Below are 19,988 nucleotides of genomic sequence, written 5' to 3'. Positions count from 1 at the left end.
TCTCAGCTATTTCATTTTCATTGTCTCTGCCTTCTTCTCTCTTTCCTTCTGTAACTCTGATAACATACGTTAAACCTGTTTCATATTTTCCAATCTTTGTCTCTGTTACATTCTGGTAATTTATACAGAATTTTGTCCAAATGGATTTGGAAAAGAACCAAATAGAGCATCTAGAAATGAAAATGAATTTTTGAAATCCAATAGGTGGGTTTAACAGAATATTAGACACAGCTAAGGAGAGGCTTTTAAAACTAGAATATAGGTTAGAATGTTTGCTTCTGCTGAGTAACTTAGGGACAGTACCAGTTCAGGGCCATGTTAAACTAAATTCTCAGCTTTAAGTTTTTTTGACCAGTGTGATTTGTGCTGCAAAACTTTGTAAAACTCACTGACTTGTGGTTATAAATTATCAGGGGCAAATTTTCCCCATCTCCATTCAGTGCCAAGGTTCAAAACAGGCAATCTTCCTTAACCCCCTTGGTGGGGTTGGAGTAGGAGTGCTTTATTTCAAGTTCACTGTTACACTGAGGGGTGGCTTTTTGGGATGTCAGCTTTATGGGCTAGGGTCTCCTATTTGACCCTTCTTTTTGAGCAAGCTCAGGACTTCCTTCTCTATCCCCCTTGTGGATTGGAAAATGAAACTCTGGGTTTCTGCCTTCACTTGGATGTTAAAGTTTTGCATAAGTTTATTAGTCAATTTCAGTAGGCAAGCACTTAGTCTTTCATGCTGCCAGAAATGAACAGGTGCTTAACTTAAACGTTCTTATATTCTTGACAACACTGTTCCCTTAACATTGTTGCTGAAGATCCATATCTGAGAGTCCTGGGTATGCTGAGATAGAAGCGTGTGGGGTTTGGGCAGCAACCCTTCACCTTCCTCCTAGTATCATGAATGCCTTTTTGAGGCTAAAGATAGAAATTATGTTGGCATGATCTAAGGTTACCAGCCTATAGGTGGATAGTAAGTTTTTCATTTAGAAAGTAGTTTTGAATCCCAACTTCGCGTGCATTTCTTCTCCTATTTTTTTTTTAAGATTTTTAGTTTTGTTTTTTTTTAATTTATTTATTTTTATTTTTGGCTGTGTTGGGTCTTCACTGCTGTGCACGGGCTTTCTCTCTAGTTGTGGTGAGCAGGGGCTACTCTTTGTTGCGGTGCACGGGCTTCTCATTGTGGTGGCTTCTCTTGTCGTGGAGCACGGGCTTTAGGTGCGCGGGCTTCAGTAGCTGTGGCACAGAGGCTCAGTAGTTGTGGCTTGCGGGCTCTAGAGCTCAGGCTCAATAGTTGTGGCATAACGGGCTTAGTTGCTCTGCGGCATGTGGGATCTTCCTGGACCAGGCCTTGAATCCATGTCCCCTGCATTGGCAGGCAGATTCTCAACCACTGTGCCACCAGGGAAGCCCGCTTCTCATATATGTTTATATCTTGGTTATATTTGACACTTAAGTGATTCTTTGGTAATGTTAGAATATATTTGTATTGACCAGGACTTGAGTTGTTCCTTTGAGAAGGGCACTTAATAATCCTTTGCTTCACTTTTCCCAGAAGATTCCTCTCTCTGTGGGAGAAGTGGCGTTCAGTTTCATCAGGGGTGCCACTGCTGGTACACAGCTAACACTGACCACTTCTAATGCAGCAGGCATTGCACTTTCTGCCATAAACATTACAACAACCCATGAGATCAAGAGTATTGTAATTCCACTTTAATCATGGGGAAGTGGAGGCTTAAAAAGGCAGACAACTTGTCCAAGGGTACCCAGCTGGGAACTGGAAACTAGGACTCAAATCCAAAGAGTTTAGCTCTCGATTCCTTGCTCTTCCACTTACCCTGTCTTGCCTCCCTGAGGAACATGACCCACGTTTTACAAATGTGTAGGTGTGATAGGTGTATAAAAATCTTAGTTTTGTCACAGAAGTCTCTGTGGCCTTAGTAGAGATTCTTGGCTTATCTTCCTGTCACATCTGATGCTGTTAACAGGTTTGTCCCTGAAACGTGTGTGTAAAGTGAAAGGTGGTAACCCTCGGTCACCCCATGGAGTTAGGAGCTGCACACTGCGCTGGTCGCTGGCCACACAGCTACACGCCAAGAGGCTTCTACACAGAAAGAGCTGAGGCTCTAGTGCATGAGACGGATGCCAACAGTGTGGTGTGGATGGTGGGGCAAGGCCGGAGGAGCACGAGCGCTACTCACCAGGAAGACGTAAGGAGGCTCAGAGAACGTGTGTGGGAGAACGGGGTGGCAAGTGTACTGGAGAGGTGCACGTGCACAGCATGTGAGTCTAATGCCCGAGCAGCAGCGTGCCCCTGGGAGAGGTGGGCAGGAGCCAGGTCCCGCAGAACCCTGCCCACCAGGAGAGCTTCTCCAACTTGCCTGGGCTCCCCGCTCCCGTGTTTCCCATTCAGCAGGTCTGTGCAGGGGCCCTGAGAACATCTCAGACAAGTTCCCAGTGTTGCTGCTGCTGCCAGGCTGGGACCCACACCTTGAGCAGCACTGCCTGGAGGGACCACCCACGGGTGAAGGACAGGGCCGTGCCGAGCCAAGCCAGCTCGCGTCCTGCTCCCAGCTCCGTATCCAAGATGCAGGCTAGATGTGCTGCTCCTTCTTCAGCTGAGGTAGGTAGAAACTTCCAAAAGTAACTTTACCAAGAAAGTAAGGATGCCCTTAAATGGAAGGACCTAAAAAGTGTTGTCACTTACCCAAAAGTCACTTAGGCATCCTCACAGGGGTCCTCGTTTGCTCCACAAACACCTGAGCACCTACTGTGTGCTGTTACTCCGCGAGGCACATGGAGCGGCAGCAGGTGATGAGGCCCCGCCGGCCTCGCCTTCCGTCCACTAGCTATTTAAACGTACGTAAGGTTAGAAGTTCTGTTCTTCAGTCGCACTGGCCACATTTCAGGGCTCAGTCCCTCTGTGTATCTAGCAGCACTGTACTGGGTGATGCAGTACAGAATACCCCCTCAGCACAGGAAGTGTTCTGCTGGGCGCTGCTGCTCGAACGGGCTGAGTTGGCCCTGAAGGAGCAGGGTCAGGTCTGGCGAGCTGTCGCGGGCAGACCTCATCCAGCCTGGGCACTGCTGACAGGGTGGCAGTGGGCGACAGGCCAGAGAAGAGCAGCGTCTCAGTTCTTTTCCTTCAGTGCCACAAGCTCTCGTGTGCCCCTCAACAAATCCCTTTTATTTAGTGCTCCCGAGCGTGACCCATTGAAACAGAAGGAGAACCGCGCAGCAGGCACTCCCCAATGTCCCCAACCCCCAGAGAGACCCACAGCACCCATGGACACTGAAGGTTCTTGTTAGTCCTGCAGTAAAGGAACCTTGACAGTCGTTTAAGGTAGGGTTCCTGAACTGACATGACCATGTAATTCAAGCTGCTAGTGATATCCTTCTGGATCTTTCTTTGAGGAAAGCAGCATAGAACATGCCTCTTGTACAGCTTTGTTTTGTTTTGCAATATTTGAAAAGCCCTCTTTCAGAACGTGGAGGTGAGAGCTGCTTGCTCCATCTCTGAAAGGCCCTGGCAGTCTCGTCCTCCCCCCTGGCCTGGGCATCCCCGTGCCTCCTGCCAACACAGAACCGCGCATAGAGAACAGGCACACGAGGGGAGCAACATGTTCTTTTATTGATGCAAGTACGTCCAGTCACACCAACAGTTGACATCCTTTATTATTATAAAGTACAGCTTTATACGCAGAGTTCATCTCAAAATACCAAAACATCACAGGGTATGTATCAAATTGGGAAAATAAAGTAGCAAATGTAGCACTGTGTCAGGTCGGTACTAGAACTGATGACCAAGTGAAGCGCACACTGATGAAAGCTCCTTAACACACGGACAGAAAAGGGTCTAACGTTGTATTCCAAATATATATTCTCAAGTTTTAAACCTTTCTCTCAAATACATAAACAAAGCAATATGTACTGTCAATATACAATATGTACTATCTAGAACGTCTGAAAAGTGCAAAAACACTGTGACAATACAGTGTAAATATCCTTGCTCCACCCTGGGCTGAGGGCGACATCAGCATCGGATCATGGAACCACCTCCCCCTGAGGCCTCGCCTTCACATCTCCAGGCTCTCCTAGGAGTTTTGGGAATTAGCAACTAACTGTCCTTACCCAGGCCTGCCAGCTGGAGGCTCCGGCGGAAGCCAGCCATGTGGAGAGAAACAGGGTGAGTAGTTCCAAATCTGCTTGGATGGAATGACAGCCCTGCCATGAGGGATATACAGTCGGCATGAATTGCCCATTTCTGGCCTTGGAGGGAGCAGGGCTGTCACTGTCCCACGGCTGGGAAGTCGGAAAATGGAGAGTACTCCTCGAGTTCGGGTGTGGAAAATACCTCCAAATGTTGGGCAGCTTTACGTGAGTGGGCTCCAGCAGGTACTGGCCTGGCTAACCTTCCATGTTTCACATTCCATTAGGGGAGCCCAATCCCCCACCCAGAGGGAAGGAGGATACTGATTTGTAAGTTGCTTCTTTTGACTTTGTACTTGAGTTTCAAGATGGCTTTATACGTCCCCATCCTTAATTGTACTTTGTATTCGCTTCATTACAGCTAAGTGTGTCAAAGTTACAGGCTGGAAAACGGACAATTCCATGACTCCCTCCTTATGTTATTTTAGATTTTCTCTTTTCCTAAAATGTAGGTGAAGAACAATTTGCCAGACATCTTCCAACAGAAAATATGCTGCCAGGTGTCCCCCTGCCCTCCCCCCAACCCCCATAAATCCCTGATAAAGGAAAATGAAAATGTAAACTTCGGAAAGCCCGTATTCAAGGTTCACTTCTGGAAGTACGCAAATGAGACCTCCGGGCCACCCGAGCCCTTCTTGCCAGAACCTTGTGTGCCTGCGCTTTGAGGGCAGAGCTTCCCCGGCGCCTCCAGTGGCACTGGCTGCAGGCGAGAACGGGCCCGCCAGTACCCTCTAAGGCACTCACCCCGACATCAGAGACACTGGCTGGAAAGGAGGCAGGGCTCACGTTGGTTTTGGTTGGGTTTTTTAAAATATTTTTTTGTAAGATGTTTGTTAATAATCAAAAGTAGAAAATAAAAATCTACATTTCATTAGAATAAGATGTTATCATGGATGCCATCTCCCATGATACTCTTTCCCCACCCCTCCCCAAAGCAGGGCCCTGCCCTGTCATAAACAAAAAGCTTTAAGTGCCAAAGGTTGATGCATGAAATAATTACTTCTTTTTTTTTTCATAAAAGTTATGTACAAAATGGACCCCAACCAGTGAGGCCTCATCTCAACCCATTATCACTCAAGATTAAAACTCGGTACGTAGGTGTGCTTAATCCCAGCGTCTGCAGGCTGCATCCGTGCCTTCAGGCTCTGTTAAGGAGAGTGGTCCTAAAGGTGAGCAGGGAACGAGGAAGTGGTCAGGCGGCCACAGGCACTTCCCCTGAGCAAGCAGAGGGCAGGCTTGTGCTACTAGGGGAAGGCCCAGCTGCCTAGAACCGCCCATTGAGGGAGGGGTCAGGGACGTTCAAACACCAAGCCCTCAGCCTGCACCGGGGATGCCTTCCTCTCCCCGGTGTGTAGAGAGGTGCCCTCGGCCGCCTTTCAAAAGAGCAGACACATCATGCCTCCCCCCACCCTGTCCTTTCCGTTCCCTGTAGACTCTGGTATGGGGCTGGTCTTGGGGGCTCACCGGACTGCTGCTGGAGTTCTCCTACCTGAGGGTCTTCCAGCTGTCCTTTTCCATGTGGTTCTCAGGACCTTCACTTTCGAAGGAGGCGATGAAGAGAGCTGAGAGACGAGAAGCCCCGCAGAAGCCATGTCCACACCCGGTCAGTCTGCCTCCCACCTCAGTTATCCCTTCTCAAACTCTCCCTCCCAGGGTGGAGCGAGGCCCGGGAACGAACTCCTAAACCAAGGGGGCAGCGACTTTGGGCCTCGGCTGGTCCACAGGCCTCTGCTGCGTGGGGTTCCTGGCAACCTGCCTGGGGACTCTGAGACGTTTCCTGGTTCTGCAACGCTGGCCCGACCACGTACTGGCTCTCTCAAGTGGCCTCGGGAGCCTGATCTTTTCTTGTCGTTATCCTTGACCTGCCATCCACCCACGGCCCACCCTCATGCACTCACCCCTGCGAGCTGAGCTTCCCCAGCGTAGCATGGGAATAACAACCCTGGGAGGGCACCCTGCACGAGTCAGGGTGACCCCTACAGTTTGCAGAGGTGGACCTCACCTTCCTCGCTGTAGATGGGAGCCGTCAGCAGGTAACTCTGAATCTTCTTGTCCTTCTCGAAGGGACACTCCACCTGTGTCCATGTCATGAACTCATGGATCTGTCTGGAGATGTCCCAAAATTTCTGAAGGGGCAGAAGACCAACTGGATGTTCATTTGTCACCTGAAGCTTGGAAACCCTGGTTAGGACAGGGGACGTAGGCTCTGGCTTTGGTCGGCTCATCATTTCCCTGGTCCCAGAGAGACTGGACGGTAGCCCTACAAAGCTGACTTCGTAGCCATGGAAGCACTCTGTACAACAACAGAGCCAGCCGGTGTCTCCAAGGCCATTCAGTCCTGCCCTCCACCTGAGCCATCGGGCTGCAGCCAGGCCTGTGCTTCTGCTGTGCAGGAACCCCAAGAAGCCCCTCATTTGTGACTCTAGGCTGAGGCAGGTGTCCCAGCCACACCCAGCACAGCACCACCAACCGGAACACCCCAGGATCTCACTCTGGGGCCCTGTGGCTCCTAGCACTGTAACCAGATCATCCACCCAGAACTGGGGCCACCCTCACACCTTGAGGTCACAGGGCACCCATGACCCGCCCTGGAGCCTTCAGTCCTAAAAGGCCCTTCTGCCACAGGGCTACAGCCTGGCAGCTCTCATGGCACAGATGGATTCTGCCTGTCCTAGAGCAAGGCCAGGAAGTCTGCCCTACCCTGTGCTGGGACAGCCTGGCCCCCTCCCCTCAGACCACAAGGGGGCTGAGCTGACCTTGAAGTTAATGTGTCCATTGGGCAGGTGGTTGGTGTGGATTTTGTGCAGGAAGTAGATGTCCTTAACGAAGAGGTTGAACACAGGGATGACGATCTTCTCCCGGCTGCTGTTGGCCATCTGGGATCTCTGTGTGGCCCCCTGCAGGGCTGTGCGGTAGTTGCAGAAGTTGCTGGATGGGTCCATGTGGTGCTGTGGGCAGACAGGAGGATGTGGTGGGCACTGCTCCCCCTCAGAGCTGCTCAGGAGGCCCCTTTGCAGGAAACAGCTCGGGGTGGCCCTGTACCGTCACCAGAAGAGGCCTCTTCTCCAGGAGTGAGCACAGGGGAAGGAAGCCCAGAGGCACGTATCTGAGCACTGGGCTGGGGCTTTCTGGGTTTGGGTCCAGGCATCACGGGGAAAGCTGTTCAGAAATCTTGAAGCTCACACACACCTCCCTGCCCTGCTAAGTCTGGGTCTCACCTCCTTCCTTTCAAAACCTTCCTTTGCTCTTGTGCTTTCATGGACACCTCCCAAACCTGACCAGCTCCACAAGACACACACTTGCAAAAACCGGATTCTCTGATCAAACACATCTAGTCAAGGCTGTAGACTCGCCTGTCAGCCCCTGGCCCCCCCCAGACGGTCCGGGACCATGGAAGTCGAACGAGGAAAAAGCCAGTCTCTGCTTGGTCGGCACTGCCCAACCTGGGGCTGTCGGCCTGCTTTTGCCAACAAACTCCTTGCTGATCTTTCCCCCGAGCTTTGCTTTAGGCGATGCCAGTTGTGACTCAGGTCCCAAGGGCCGAGGAGAGCATAGGCTACCTGCCTTCTGGGGGCACCGCGGCCAGGTCAGCGAGCATGCCCAACATCAGACAGCACTCGAGGCGGCAGGCCCTCAGCAAGGGGCCAGAGCGTGGTGGGACGCCCGGGCCGACTCGGGACAAGACAGGGCGCCTACCTCTAAGACGTCGAACTTGGCCGTCTTGACTTTGGACCAGGTTTTCTTCAGCCTCGCCACAGGACTGAGGTTCATGCCAGCTGCAGGGGGCGACAGCTAGGGTCAGGACGGGGGTAGGCGGGCCACACCGTGCTGGAGGGGGAGCCCCGCACACTCACAGATGATGGCCATCATGGAGTTGAAGTTCCCGATGTTGAAGCACTCTCGGGCCACGTCGATGAAGAACTCCAGCATGCGAGTCCGATGCTTCTTCTTCACCACCTGGAGGGCGGCCAGACGGCTCAGCGCGGCCCCCACTGGAGGTCATCCCCTCCCGCACCAGCCCCCGAAGGGCATTGCCCTGGGCCCTCAGAGGTGTCAGGCCGGGGGTGGAGGGATTCTCGCAGGCTGCAGAGGCAGGAAATGCAGCCGTGGCATTTTCGATGCTGGGCAGAGGGGTGGGAGAGCAGGCTGAGAGGACCAAGGGAGACCCAGATGAGCTGACAGGCCATGCTGGGCACAGGATGCCTCCCCGGATGGGTCTCTGTTGTAATTTAAGGCATCACTGTTGGGGGCTGGCACTTCCAAGGCCCTGGCAATAAAAGCTTCCTGTCTCCACCTGCAAAGTCCCGTCCCCTGCGGGGTACAGGGATCAGAGCCCCAGGCGGCACGGTGGGGTCGGGAGGAGACAGGGCCGGCCCTGCTGCTGTGTGCGCCGCGCAGCATTTACCCGGCACACCTCGGTGGCCACCAGCATGCTGAGGCAGTTGAACCAGTTGTCGTAGGCCTCCAGGCTGTAGGTCTTAATCAGGTCCCCTCGGCACTGTGGGGACACAGCAGGTCACAGGGAGCCCGAGGACCCTGCCCGTGGCTGCCGCTCCAGCCCCACCCTCAGAACCCTCAGAAGGAGCTGTGGCCAGAGGAGGAGGGGGGACAGCTGCTGGACTGGCCCCCTGGGCCCTCCCGGGTCTCCCAGGATGCCCCCACCTGGCCCTGCAGGGCTCCCCAGCAGCATGCAGCACCCTGCGTGGCCGTCCACCGAGGCCTGGGGCAGGCGCTGGGAGGCCAGACCTACGTACGTCAGGTTGTGAGGCCCGACACTCTGGAGGCGCTCAGGCATCTGGGCGAGGCCCCCACACCCTCCCCCAGCCACCCTGGAGCACGCCGCAGCCCCTCACCCTATGCTTGTCCCGAGAGTCCATGTGGCTGACAATCTGCATCAGGTCCTCAGGGTGGATGCTGCTGACCCTCTCCTGGGTGGAACGGGGAGACAGCCGAGGAGAAGTGACAAGCCTGCCACCCTCAGGCAGGCCCCACACGCAGCATGGAGGGCGTGTCGAGAGCAGCAGTCACGACCTCCCTGCAGGCATGCCCCTCAGCCATGGCCCCTCCTCAATCAGAGCACCCAGACAGTAGGCAGGCCCCCCAGGTGTACCCCAGCGTCTGGAAGGCCCTCCCCTGGGAGGCGACAGCCTCAGCAGTGGCTGCTATGTGCAGGGCCCCTGCCCAGCCTGGGCACAGGTAGGATGAGGGGACGGGGCAGGGAGAGCCGTCCCCCTTGAAACCCTTCACCTCTTCCCGAGCCACTCCTCCATCCTGAGGCCACTGCAGTCCCCATCACCCCAGCCCCTCCCGTTAACATGGGGCTGCCCTGATCCTGGGGACCCAGGTACCAAGAAGCCCTCTGCTCAGGTGGACACACAGCCGCCAGAGGCAGCGCTTGGGGCTACCAAGCAGGCTTCCCCTAACACCCCGGTCCGACGGGCAGGGGAAGGCCCTGTGGCGCCATGTTGGGAAGGCGCCGGTGTGAGCGTCAGTGAACACACCCCAGCCCGTCCTGTGAAGGGTGCACTGCAGCACTGACCAGCTCGATGTGAGTCAGCTGCTGGGCCAACACCAGGGGGTCACAGCACACGCCCAGGATGTCCTTCTGCGCGGCTGGCGGCTTGGCCTTGAGGATGGGCCCTTTGTCCATGGCCGGTGAGCGGAGCTTCTCACGCAGCTCCTGAAGCTGGCTCCGGGCAGCCAGGGACAGCAGCAGGCTCTGCGTCATTTGGGCGATGGCCTTCTTCACCGTGCCATTCTCCTGGGAGGGGCGGGGGCAGAGAAGGTGCTGGCCTGGGCTGGCAGCAAGACCTGCACCGTGCCGGAGGAACCCATCTCGTCTCCAGGGATGTGTCTAACTTTGAGCCCACGTCCCCTAGCCAGACCTGCCATGAGCACTTGGGCCTCTGACAGCAGGGTGGGGCACAGTGTGGGCTCCGCTGAGGGCTGCAGGGGAGGGTGACTCCACAGCCGTCCCGAGGAGAAGGGAGCTGAAGGCCAGGGCTAGGCTTCTGGGTCTGAAAAGCATGGCTTTCTGGGTGGCGGCCGGCTGAGCTACTTCTCATGGCCTTTCCACCGTAGGAAGGGCCCACGGTAGGGACAAGGGACTCCAGAAGGGCTTCCTCCAGGGCTAGGAGCCTTCCTTCCCTGGGTGGGAGCAGCCCTGGCCCTGCCCCACTCTCCCTGGGCTTTGGGCCCTCAGGAAGGCAGAGGCGCTGAGCACACGGAGCCCAGGCTCCCGCGATGGGGGCCGGCAGGACCAAGCTGTCTGGAGGGCCTGTCTCAACGCTGCAGACCAAGCAGGAGCTGGGAGCTGGGAAAGGCGGACAAGGCCCTCGCTAGGACCCCACTCCACCCACCCAAAGAGAGGGAGAAGCTGGGGCCTGGGATCACCCCACTCGGGCCACAGGGTCTCCCGCGTGCGCAGGATGCCGAGGGCAAGTCTGGCCAGTTGCTGGCCAGCTGAGCGGCCCTCACAGGGCTGAGGGGCAAATGGAGCCACCCAGCAGTCCTCTTGGGAGAGTGACAGCAAAGGGGACCACATACAGAGCTGTCCCTGAAGACCCACCCCTCCCTCAGACAAGGAACTCTGCCAGGCTCCGAGGAGGACCTCACCTCGTCACACTGTGTGACCCGGTGGGTGATGGCTTTCAGTTCGGCCATGGCCTTCTCGTCCTGGAAGTCGTAGGGGAAGGCCTCTGTCCACTCCTTCAGTAGCTGCACGATCTTGGCTGAGAAGGACTTCAGCCTGGCCTGGGGCAGGGGGCGGGGGTCGGGGGATAAAGCAAGGTCTGACCCTCCAGAGTGGGCGACAAGATGACAAGCGGTACAAGCAGCCCCAGTTCTGCAACACCCTCCAACCCGTTCCCCCACGGGACCTGTGTCCCCTGCCCCGACGCTGGGGGGAGGGCTGCTGTGTAGGGACATCCTCCACCCTGTCCACCTGCGGTTTTGTCATTCCTGCTTTGCTTCACATTCCCCTTAAGCCGGCTCTCTTTTTCACTTGAATTCATTTTCAAAGAACCTGTCCTATCGCTACCATGACACAGAAAATTAGTTTCATTTGCTGTCATTAGAAGTTACCCATAAAAAAGGACACGATGAAAACCAAGCAAAATCATTAACGTTAAGCAAGAGACCCTAGCCACCTTCTCTCAGTAAAAAGCAGGTCGGCAAGTGCTGGGAAGGGCCGCAGACACACCAGGCATCGTCTCCCCAGTTCCCACTGGCCCAGGTCCACATGCACATACAGCCCAAGAAGGGGGTGTGGGATGCCCAGCCGTGCTCTCCCAGCCAGTCCTCTGTGCCCAGCCCCGCACTGGCTCACGTACGCTAAACCATTCCTATGCCCGCCTTGGCTCCTGCCTGGCCCTGACCAGCTCCCCGTGCCCACCTGGCCACCCTGGACCATTCCAGCCCTGACTGCCCTCAGGGCCCAGCTCCTTCATGACCCAACTCCCCACACCTACACCTACCTGCCCCCCTCCACCCACCTCTGCTCTGCTGCCTCCACCCAGCTGACATTCCCCCCAGGTGCCCGCTGCACCCCGCACTCAGCAGGAACTACAGCCCTGCATTCCCTTCTCAGAGGCCCCGCCCTGCCTGTCATCACAGACGAAGGCGGGAGGGCTCACCCCAGGCTCCTCTCAGGCTTCTACTGTCCCCTGCTGACCCTCAGCCGAGAATTTCATCTCCCACTCACCCTGTTCTGGCTTTTCCCCACCCACGCCTCAGGAGCCTTTCCTGATCCCCGGGCTGCAAAGGGTGCCTGTCTCTGTCCCTGCCCAGCACACCCGCGGACACACCCCTCTGGAGAGGATACTGAAGAGGGCACAGGTGTCACAGGCCTTTGCTGCAAACCTCCAGAGACAGGAGGCCCAGCCTGGTAGAGGGGAAGGTCATCAGGAACAGGCCCTGCCAGTGCCTTGACAGCACGCCCACCACCCCTGCTTCCACACCAGACCCCAGGCCTGCCCCAGGGCCTCAGGGATGAGCTGGGGTTTCTTACCCATCTTGACTGCCCGAAGCCTGACTCAATCAGAAGACATGACAGTGAAAAACAGCCCTATCTGAGTCTCTGAAAACTCTAGCCTGAGGGTGCTGCCCGCCACCCCCCTTTGGAGGGAGCAGTGACCCAGGCTGCATCTCCACCAGCTGGAGCCGGACTCTCCCTTCCGGAGTGCCTGGCCCTGAGCAGGAGAGCCGGCAGGGCTGTCTGCTGTGGCCCTTCCCCGGGAGTGGGTGTGAGCACCCGCCAGCGGCAGTTCCATCCAGCGCCCTGGGAGGTGGGCGCCCCTGCAGACCCCCGGGAGGCCTGCTTCAGGAACGTCAGGAGGCCAGACAAGCAGACCTGCCCCCAGCAGGGAGGGGCCCAGGCCGGGCTCGGCCGGGCCCTGTCCTGAGCAGCATTCTCTCCCAAGCGTGAGCGAGCGGGGAAGCCAGGGGCACAGAGACGGGCAGCAGCCCGGGGGCTCGTCTTTACCTTATCAGATCCGGCCTCCAGCTGCTGCCTCTGCTCCAGGCAGATCTGCCCCACGCGGGCCAGCAGGTCATGAGGGGGGATGAAGACCCGGGAGCTCAGGAGAAACGTGAAGATATACGTCCTCTGAGGGAAAGAGACAGAGGGTGAAGAGTGAGTCGGGCCCAGCGTGGCCCCCAGGTATAGCCGCGGCCTGCTCCTCCACCTGGTCCCTGCCTCCCGGGCCCAGCGTCACCTCCTGCGTGGTTTACCTCACCTCGAATGCCCTTCCTCCACTCTCGCTGCTCCCAAATCCTGCCCACCGTGCAAGGCACAGATCAAACCTCACTTCGCAGCAGCCCTCAGAGGAGTCCCTGACAAGCTCGGTTCCAGTGGTCTTACTCGGCTGGGATGCTCCCCTACCCCACGCCGGGAGCTAAACCCGGACCTGGATGTTGGCGGTATCTCCGGGCCTGTGTGGGCCTGTGGCCTGGCCCACGGTGCTCCCCTGGCCAGGCGCCCAGCCTGCTCTGGGCCAGATCCTCACTGCTCAGTGGGGCAGGGCCTGGCTGGGGGCGGTGGGGGCCTCCTTGGCCCCAGGACCCCACATCAGAAGCTGCTGCAGGCCGCTGTGTGGTCACCAGCCAGCTGTGGGCCCCGTCCCCACCTGACACACCAGGGACCCTAGTCCCAAGGCCGCATGTCCTCGTCCCCTGGCCGCGGTGCAGGCTGAGGGGTGCACCTGGTCCGGGCTGAACGGCGGCAGGGAGCAGAGCCCAGGGCTCTCGGAAGCTTTTGGCTGACGTGGTGTTTAGCCCCCGTCTGCAGACAGGGCGGACTCTGGGGTGGGGAGGCTGCTTGGGGTCTCCCGGGGACTCAACTCAGTGATCTACTGCCACATGGCTTGCTGCAGGCAGGGGGCCCAGGACCCTCGGACCCTCGGCCTCCACTCCAGGTCCAAAGGAGCAGGGCTTCCGTGCTCCAGCCTAACGCAGCCTCCCAGATCGGGACTCGGCCCTCAGGCCCTCCCTGCCCCGATGCAGCCCTCAGAGGCCGCTGGGGAGGCTCTCCCTGGAGCAGCAGGGTGTCCCTGGGCTGTGCAGCACGGGTGCTCCAGGGGCCCGGCCTGTCAGTGGTGGGACCTCCAGGGCCCCTCCTGAGCAGAAGGCTCAGAGCGTGAAGGAAGGCCGCAGCTATTACACCTCGGAGCTCTCAGCCAGGGGCAGAGGAGAGCCCAAGGCAGGAGCTGCGCGGCTCCCGGGAGGAGCAGGGAGACAGACGGAGCGCCGTGTCCCCAGCCACCCACGTCTGCAGGGCACGGGCCGTGAGGGAAAGGCGGGGAGCCCGGGTGCTCGGCAGCCGGGCTGATGCCTAGCTGGACCCCCGTTCGACCTCCGCCACCCCTTGGCTCTCTCCTGGGAAGCAGGCTGGGACCCCAGGGCACAGTATTCTGGGGACAACACTGGGTGAGCTGGCTGAGGCTCCCCGGGGACAGGCCTGAAGGAGGGGAGGCCCCTCCCCCCGCCACACAAGGCCACTGTTGCACAGACCAGCACTGGGGTTAGAGGTCCCAGCCCCTGGGGGGCCGCGGCCCTGCTCCGGACATCTTCAGGGCCTGGGGTCCCCTCTCCCCGGCTCTGCCGCCTGGCCCTCGGCTGCCACATCGGCACCACCAGCCCCAGCCAGGCCCTGAGAGGACTTCCGGGGTGGACGGAAGGACAGACAGGGGAGTGGACAGAGCCCCAGGAGGGAGGGAGGAGGCCTGACATGTCGCGGGGGGCGGCCTGGAGCCCCGGAAACCCAGCTGGTGGGCAGAGGGGGCAATTCCTCCCCACGCTCCCTCGCAGCCCTGTCTGTCGCCCAGAGGCCATGCGCAGGGCCCTGCCCTCAGGAGGGAGGGGGCACCCAGAGGGACAGCTTGGCTCTCGAAAGGGAGCAGGTAACAGCTCCACTGCCACTACGAGACGTCATCTACTGGAGGCGGAAGGGAAGACACACGTGACAAGGGAACTCTTTCTCACTCTTCCGAGAACGCGCCAATGTCACCTTGAGATGAAGAAGCAGGATTCAGGTTGGCAAAGGCCCGTCCTGCCCGCACACGCATGTGCCCAGGAGGGCGCGGAGGGGCCGACCTTCTTCGTTCTGAGCCACTGCAGTTCATGCACAAAACAAACTTCCCAGCTCAGAGACGGGACACTGATGGGTGGACCCTCACCAGGACTCTGAAGCCCTGGCCTTGCCCCTTAGACCCCTCTTGCTCCTCCAGGGCCACCTCCTACCTGCCTGGGGACAGCAGGGACGTCAGTGCCGGTTCCCCTCTCCTAGGCTGGGGGCCAGGGTGGGAGGGAGCAGGAAAGCACAGGAGGTAGGGCCGGGGCTCCCTGCTGCCCTGCGCCTCCCCTGCTGCTCCGTCCAGCTCTGACTAATGGGGGACCTCCCTCTCCATCCCAGCAGCAGCCTCCCTGGGAACCCAGGTCGATCCCACCAGTCACCGGGCACTCACATCAGGGTAATAGTCCACTGTGGGGACCAAGTGCTCCATCAGGGCCTCCAGGGACCCGGAGATGAGACGTCCGTCTTGGAAGACAAGGTCCCCGGAGCTGCCGGCCCCACCTCCTCGCTCCCCCATGCCGGGCTGCACCTGTCCACTACAGCTGGGCCCGAGGATGCTGGAGAAGACCACGGACGTCTGGGGCATAGTTTCCTGGGAGAAAAGAATGAGGCCGTGAGGCATCAAAGGCACCTCCGCCAGGCCCTCCTCCCAAGCCGCCTGCAGCCTGCGTGCGGGTGCAGAGCCTGAGCCCCGGCAGGGCCGGGAGGGGGGTCATTAGATGTCAGCACAGGTAGGCGGGCAGGCTCCTCAGTGGCCCCAAAGCCGCTGATCAATGTGTCTGATAAATGTTTCTTCAGCACCTGCTCTGTGCATACCAGGCCTCATTCCAGGCATCTGGACACAGAAGGCCCTGCCTCCTGGGGTTCCATCCCAGTGGGAAAAGAGAAACTGGAGAAAAGCAGCACCAGGAGAATACTGCGTGTGCGGGGGGTGATCAAGGCGGCCTCGGGGAGGGGCCCTGAGACAGACTGCTGCTGTTAGCTGTGCAGCTTCCCGGGATGAGAGAGGCAGGTTCGAGGCAAAAAGGACAGCAGGTGCCAAGGTCCTGAGGCCAGTGTAGGGGAAGGTGATCGGCAGGGGAGTGGTCTGGCCAGACCGTGCACACCTGGGGGCCCAGGGTGCCGGACAAAGGAGTGACCTAACTCAGGGTGAAGGTCACCGTGGCCGCCGTGTGGAGACCCGGCAAGGGAGAGATCTAAAACCCAATCAGTGGGTTTTGCCATGACAAAACCCTGGGAGACATTGCTCAGGTCAGGTGATGGCAGAGGAGGAGGGGAGGAGGGTCAACTCTGGACGCTGTGGAGAACAGTCTTCCGCCTGAGCGACTGACCAGCATGGGGAAGGGCTTTGAGGGTGGAGTTTGGGGAAAGACCTGGAACTTGCTTTTGCACACGTGGATTTGAAATGCCTATTAGACACAGATGCTGGGCAGCAGTCTGGGGGCTCAGTGTGACGGGGCCTGAGGGTCCCCACCTCACACTGCAGCCAGGCTTTGCTGCAGGCTCTCATGAGGCCCGGGAGGGTCTGCAGCCCTCTGGGCCTCAGTTTCCTCACTGCCCGGGGCAGCTGGCCGCGTCTGGAGGAGGCTCTGTGGCATCAGCTTGACGCACCCCTGCCAGCCCGAGGCCTCGGAAGCTAGTGCTGTGGGCGCACTGCCCCTCCTGCTGGCCAGGGGTGGCCTGCACCACCTGCTGGGCTAGTCCCACCCTTGGAGGGCAGGGAGGCTGAAGTCCGGGGGGAGGAGCTGGCCCTTCCTGCCTTGGTGGGGACCGTGGCCAGGTGTCACCCTCTCTGGTCACTGGCAGGCAGGCGCCGCTGCCCCACCCCTAGCTCCCCAGGCCGCCGCGCTGGCCTCCCTCTCCGGGCCGGGGCTGCTCCCCACGCCTCAGGGGGCAGAAAGAGCCCCCAGCTCTGAGCTTGCCATTGATGACACCTCCAACCAGCCCTGGCCTGCTCTCTTGCCCGGACCAGTGTTGGCCTCTGAGCCCTTCTGGCCTCAGTCTCCCCACTGGGCGGAGCAAACAGCAGCCATGAGCATTTTACTGCCATGAGGGGCCCCTCCAAGGGCTTTATAAGGAGAGCCAACTCCCACCCCAGCACATCAGCTGAGCCTCACACCAGGGCAAAAGGGGCCCGGCCCAAGACACTGGTTTCTCTGCCAAACGCCTGGAGGTCACCTTTGGATTCTCAGAAAATCCTCTGCAAGGAGAGCAAGCGCTCAAGGGAAGTCCCCAGGGACAGGCCTGGATTGCAACATCTGTGGCCCCCAGGCTCCGTGCTGCCCTCGTGTCAGGTTGGGTTCAGACTCACAGAACACTCCCCTCAACCCACATTAGAATGCACAGTCTCAGGCCCCACCGTGTCAGAACCCTGGGGTGGGTCCTCTTTGTCGCTCAAGTCAAAGAACCACTGACTCGAGCAAAACCTTCACTTTTCACATAGTGCAACAGACTCAGCAAGAAGGAACTCAACCGAGGAAATCCTAGGATTTCCAAGTCCAGCCCGGGTGTCACCACCCCTAGGAAGCCCCCTGGGTTAATCGCTAGACTGCTAACCCATGAGGCCAGAAGTGGCTGATTACCTGCCTTCACGTCTTCCTATCTGGCTGGAACCCGCCCCATGGCCGTGCTCAGTAGCCTTTTGTGGGAGGAAATAAGGAAGGTGGGCTCCCTGGGCACCTCAGCACTGGCAGCTGCTCTGCTGTGACATCACTGGGACCCGAGGGGACCCGACCCCCAGCACTTCAGCTGAGGGCCATGCGCTGTGGGGCAACTTTCCTGAGATCACACAGTTCTGGGTTCAAAAGGTGACCCAAGAGTGGTAACCTTGGCCAGTTGGACATCCTGACCCCAAGCTTCTTGGTCATCAGAAACGGCATTTTCAGAGCCTCTGGCCTCTCCCCCCGTGGAGAGAGCGGGCTGCTCTGGTCGGAGGGTGCTACGGGGGGAGCACACTGACCCCCCTCTAACTCACAGAGCCCCTACCAGATCCTCCACAGGGCAAGGCCGCCTTCAGGGACACCTGCCCCAGGGCTAGCCAGTGGGGAGCCAGCCTGGGGACTCAGACCCCCAGCTCTGCAGCCCCCTGTGGGGGAACAGGTGAGCCTAGCAGGAAGCCAGGGGGCTGAGTTCTACACTGCGCACCGGCCCACAGCTCCCTAGGGAGCCTCAGACGGCACTCACTGTCCCCCTCGACAGGGGAGGGGCGTGCGCCCAGGGTAGTCACCTACCCCGGGGGTGGGGCCCCAGTCCATGTGTCCTGCACAGCCACTGGGCGGCACATCCCTCATCACGCTGCTCCTCCCCCAGGGCTCCCCACCCGTGGGGGGTCTCGGTCCTCCAGAGACTGCCTCCCGCCTACACCATGCCCGTGCACCACCCAGGAGGCCACGGGAAGGAAGGGGCAGCCACGTGAGGCCCATCCCTTCAGCTTGGGGCAGTGACCCCTCTGACAGCAGCTGGGCCAAGGACCCCACCCCTGGACTCCCCAGCTGCACAAGATCCCGCACCAGTCACTTTTAAATGACATAAACAGATGTGTACATGACATGTAAATAAAGGCACAGAAAACATCTGGCCACCCGTGGCCACACTCATTACAGACTTTACTGCAAGGAAGCAGAGGGGGGAAGAGACTTTCGCTTTCCGTTCTACACATTTGTCAGCTATTTGGTAACTTTTCTAAATGGCGGATCTGTTTTGTCATATTCTAAATAACTTTGTTTTTTAGTGCAAAGAAGCTGAGTTTTGAAATCAGCTCTTTTTATAAAGGCGTAATAAAGAGGCTGCAACCCCAGAGCTGGGTCTGCACACAGAGGCATGGCCACCACCTAGCGGGTCGTAATGTGAGGCTGGGCTTTGAGGCGGAGGCCCAAAACTCCCTCGGGGAATGGACGGAGTCCCCAGGGGCTGTGCAGAACCACCCAGCCTCTCCCCTACCCTGGGACTCTGCCTGGGGCCAGGTCTCTCTGACCACGTCTCTCCCTGATCCTCTGTACACTGAGCCCTGTGGATCCTGGGGACCCCCCCCAACAGAGGCCCTTCCCTTCCCACCCAGTCCCTAGCAGAGCCCACCCCCACCAGGCCATGAGCACCTTGGGGAGGGTTTCCAGGCTCAGTGCCAAGTGGTAGGAGACAGGTTCCCCAAGTGGGTCTTCCTGAACAGGAATTTAGAGCCCCCTTGGGTTCGAATCCCAGCCCTGCAACGGGCCAACTCCTTGTTCCTAGACAAGTCTAACCAACCTCGATTTCCTCAGCGGTCAAGTGGGGATGATGGCAGGACTACCCATTAAGACCTCTGCTTGGCATCTCTGCTGGCCACCCCACCCCACTCTGTGGTCCCTTCTGCTCTTGCACGTGGGGTCCTCCTCTCCTGTCCCAGCAAGAGCAGGGACTGAGGCTTCTGGCCACACACCTGTGTGTCCATCACCCCCAACTGGACCCTTTCTCAAGGAAGGGCCACTCAGAGCAGAGGACCCAGGAAATCTGGGCTCCTGTCCTGGGAGGGAGCACATGGCCAGAGCAATCAGAGTCAGAAATGCAGTAGCTACCAGGAGGGGCTTCCACTAGAGCAGGCCCGTGTGTCCCAGTCACTCACCGCCTCTGCCCCCTCCCGCCTGGGCGGGCACCTGTGCTCCGGGGCAGCCTCAGGAGCAGACACTCGTGGGTGACCCACATGCAGAGGTGGGGCTGAAGTCACAGCTGAGCCCCAGGGGCCATGCAACTAAGGAAGAAGAGCTGAAATCTCTCCTCGCGGCTGTGTGAAGCACAGATTTATACCCCTGTGACCGGCTTTGTAAACTCAGAGCTGCAGAACAATGAGTGCTCCCACCGCTGAGATAGGTCTAGTTTTAGCAGCTGTGGACTTTGTGGGCACATACACACAGGGGTTGGGCCAGGCCAGAGTCTGAGCTGCCCCCATAGCGCCCACAGAGGGGTCAGATGCATGATTACTGCAGTCCTGGGACATGTCTTCAGTGGATCTACGCTGGTGGCCTGGTGAAAACAATACCTGAGAGACACCAGGGCCAACTGCAGGCATATTCACGGTTAAGGTGGGGCTGAAAGCAGTACCAACAACAGTGTAATTTGTGAGCCCGCACAACAGGTGAAAGGTGACACAACAGAGCACACTCACAGGTGAACATCTCCAGAGAAGGAATACTCAGTGGCTTCTCTCCCAGTGGGAGTGCTCCAATCCTGCCTACCTTGCACTGCAGAT

The 19,988-nt window shown here is 58.4% G+C and overlaps 1 protein-coding gene across 1 annotated transcript in view; it reads right to left on the bottom strand.

Annotated features, from left to right (window-relative positions):
- Positions 1-5,316: 5,316 nt before the first annotated feature.
- RASGEF1A (RasGEF domain family member 1A) overlaps positions 5,317-19,988 on the bottom strand; it is a 37,528-nt gene continuing 22,856 nt past the window's right edge. Inside the window, exons 2-13 of the mRNA XM_082640689.1 lie at positions 15,159-15,359; positions 12,680-12,802; positions 10,813-10,950; positions 9,737-9,958; positions 9,051-9,125; positions 8,603-8,695; positions 8,052-8,154; positions 7,894-7,973; positions 6,954-7,145; positions 6,200-6,323; positions 5,687-5,759; positions 5,317-5,360 (exon numbers count right to left, since the gene is read on the bottom strand). Coding sequence (XP_082496815.1) covers positions 5,336-5,360; positions 5,687-5,759; positions 6,200-6,323; positions 6,954-7,145; positions 7,894-7,973; positions 8,052-8,154; positions 8,603-8,695; positions 9,051-9,125; positions 9,737-9,958; positions 10,813-10,950; positions 12,680-12,802; positions 15,159-15,359 — 1,449 coding nt within the window. The 3' untranslated portion in view covers positions 5,317-5,335. The remainder of the gene's footprint in view (positions 5,361-5,686; positions 5,760-6,199; positions 6,324-6,953; positions 7,146-7,893; positions 7,974-8,051; positions 8,155-8,602; positions 8,696-9,050; positions 9,126-9,736; positions 9,959-10,812; positions 10,951-12,679; positions 12,803-15,158; positions 15,360-19,988) is intronic.

Source organism: Mesoplodon mirus (assembly GCF_964341445.2).
Source record: "Mesoplodon mirus genome assembly, chromosome: 2".
Taxonomy (NCBI): domain Eukaryota; kingdom Metazoa; phylum Chordata; class Mammalia; order Artiodactyla; family Ziphiidae; genus Mesoplodon; species Mesoplodon mirus.
Note: the sequence above shows the minus strand (reverse complement) of the source record. Positions and strands in the feature narration are given on the sequence as shown.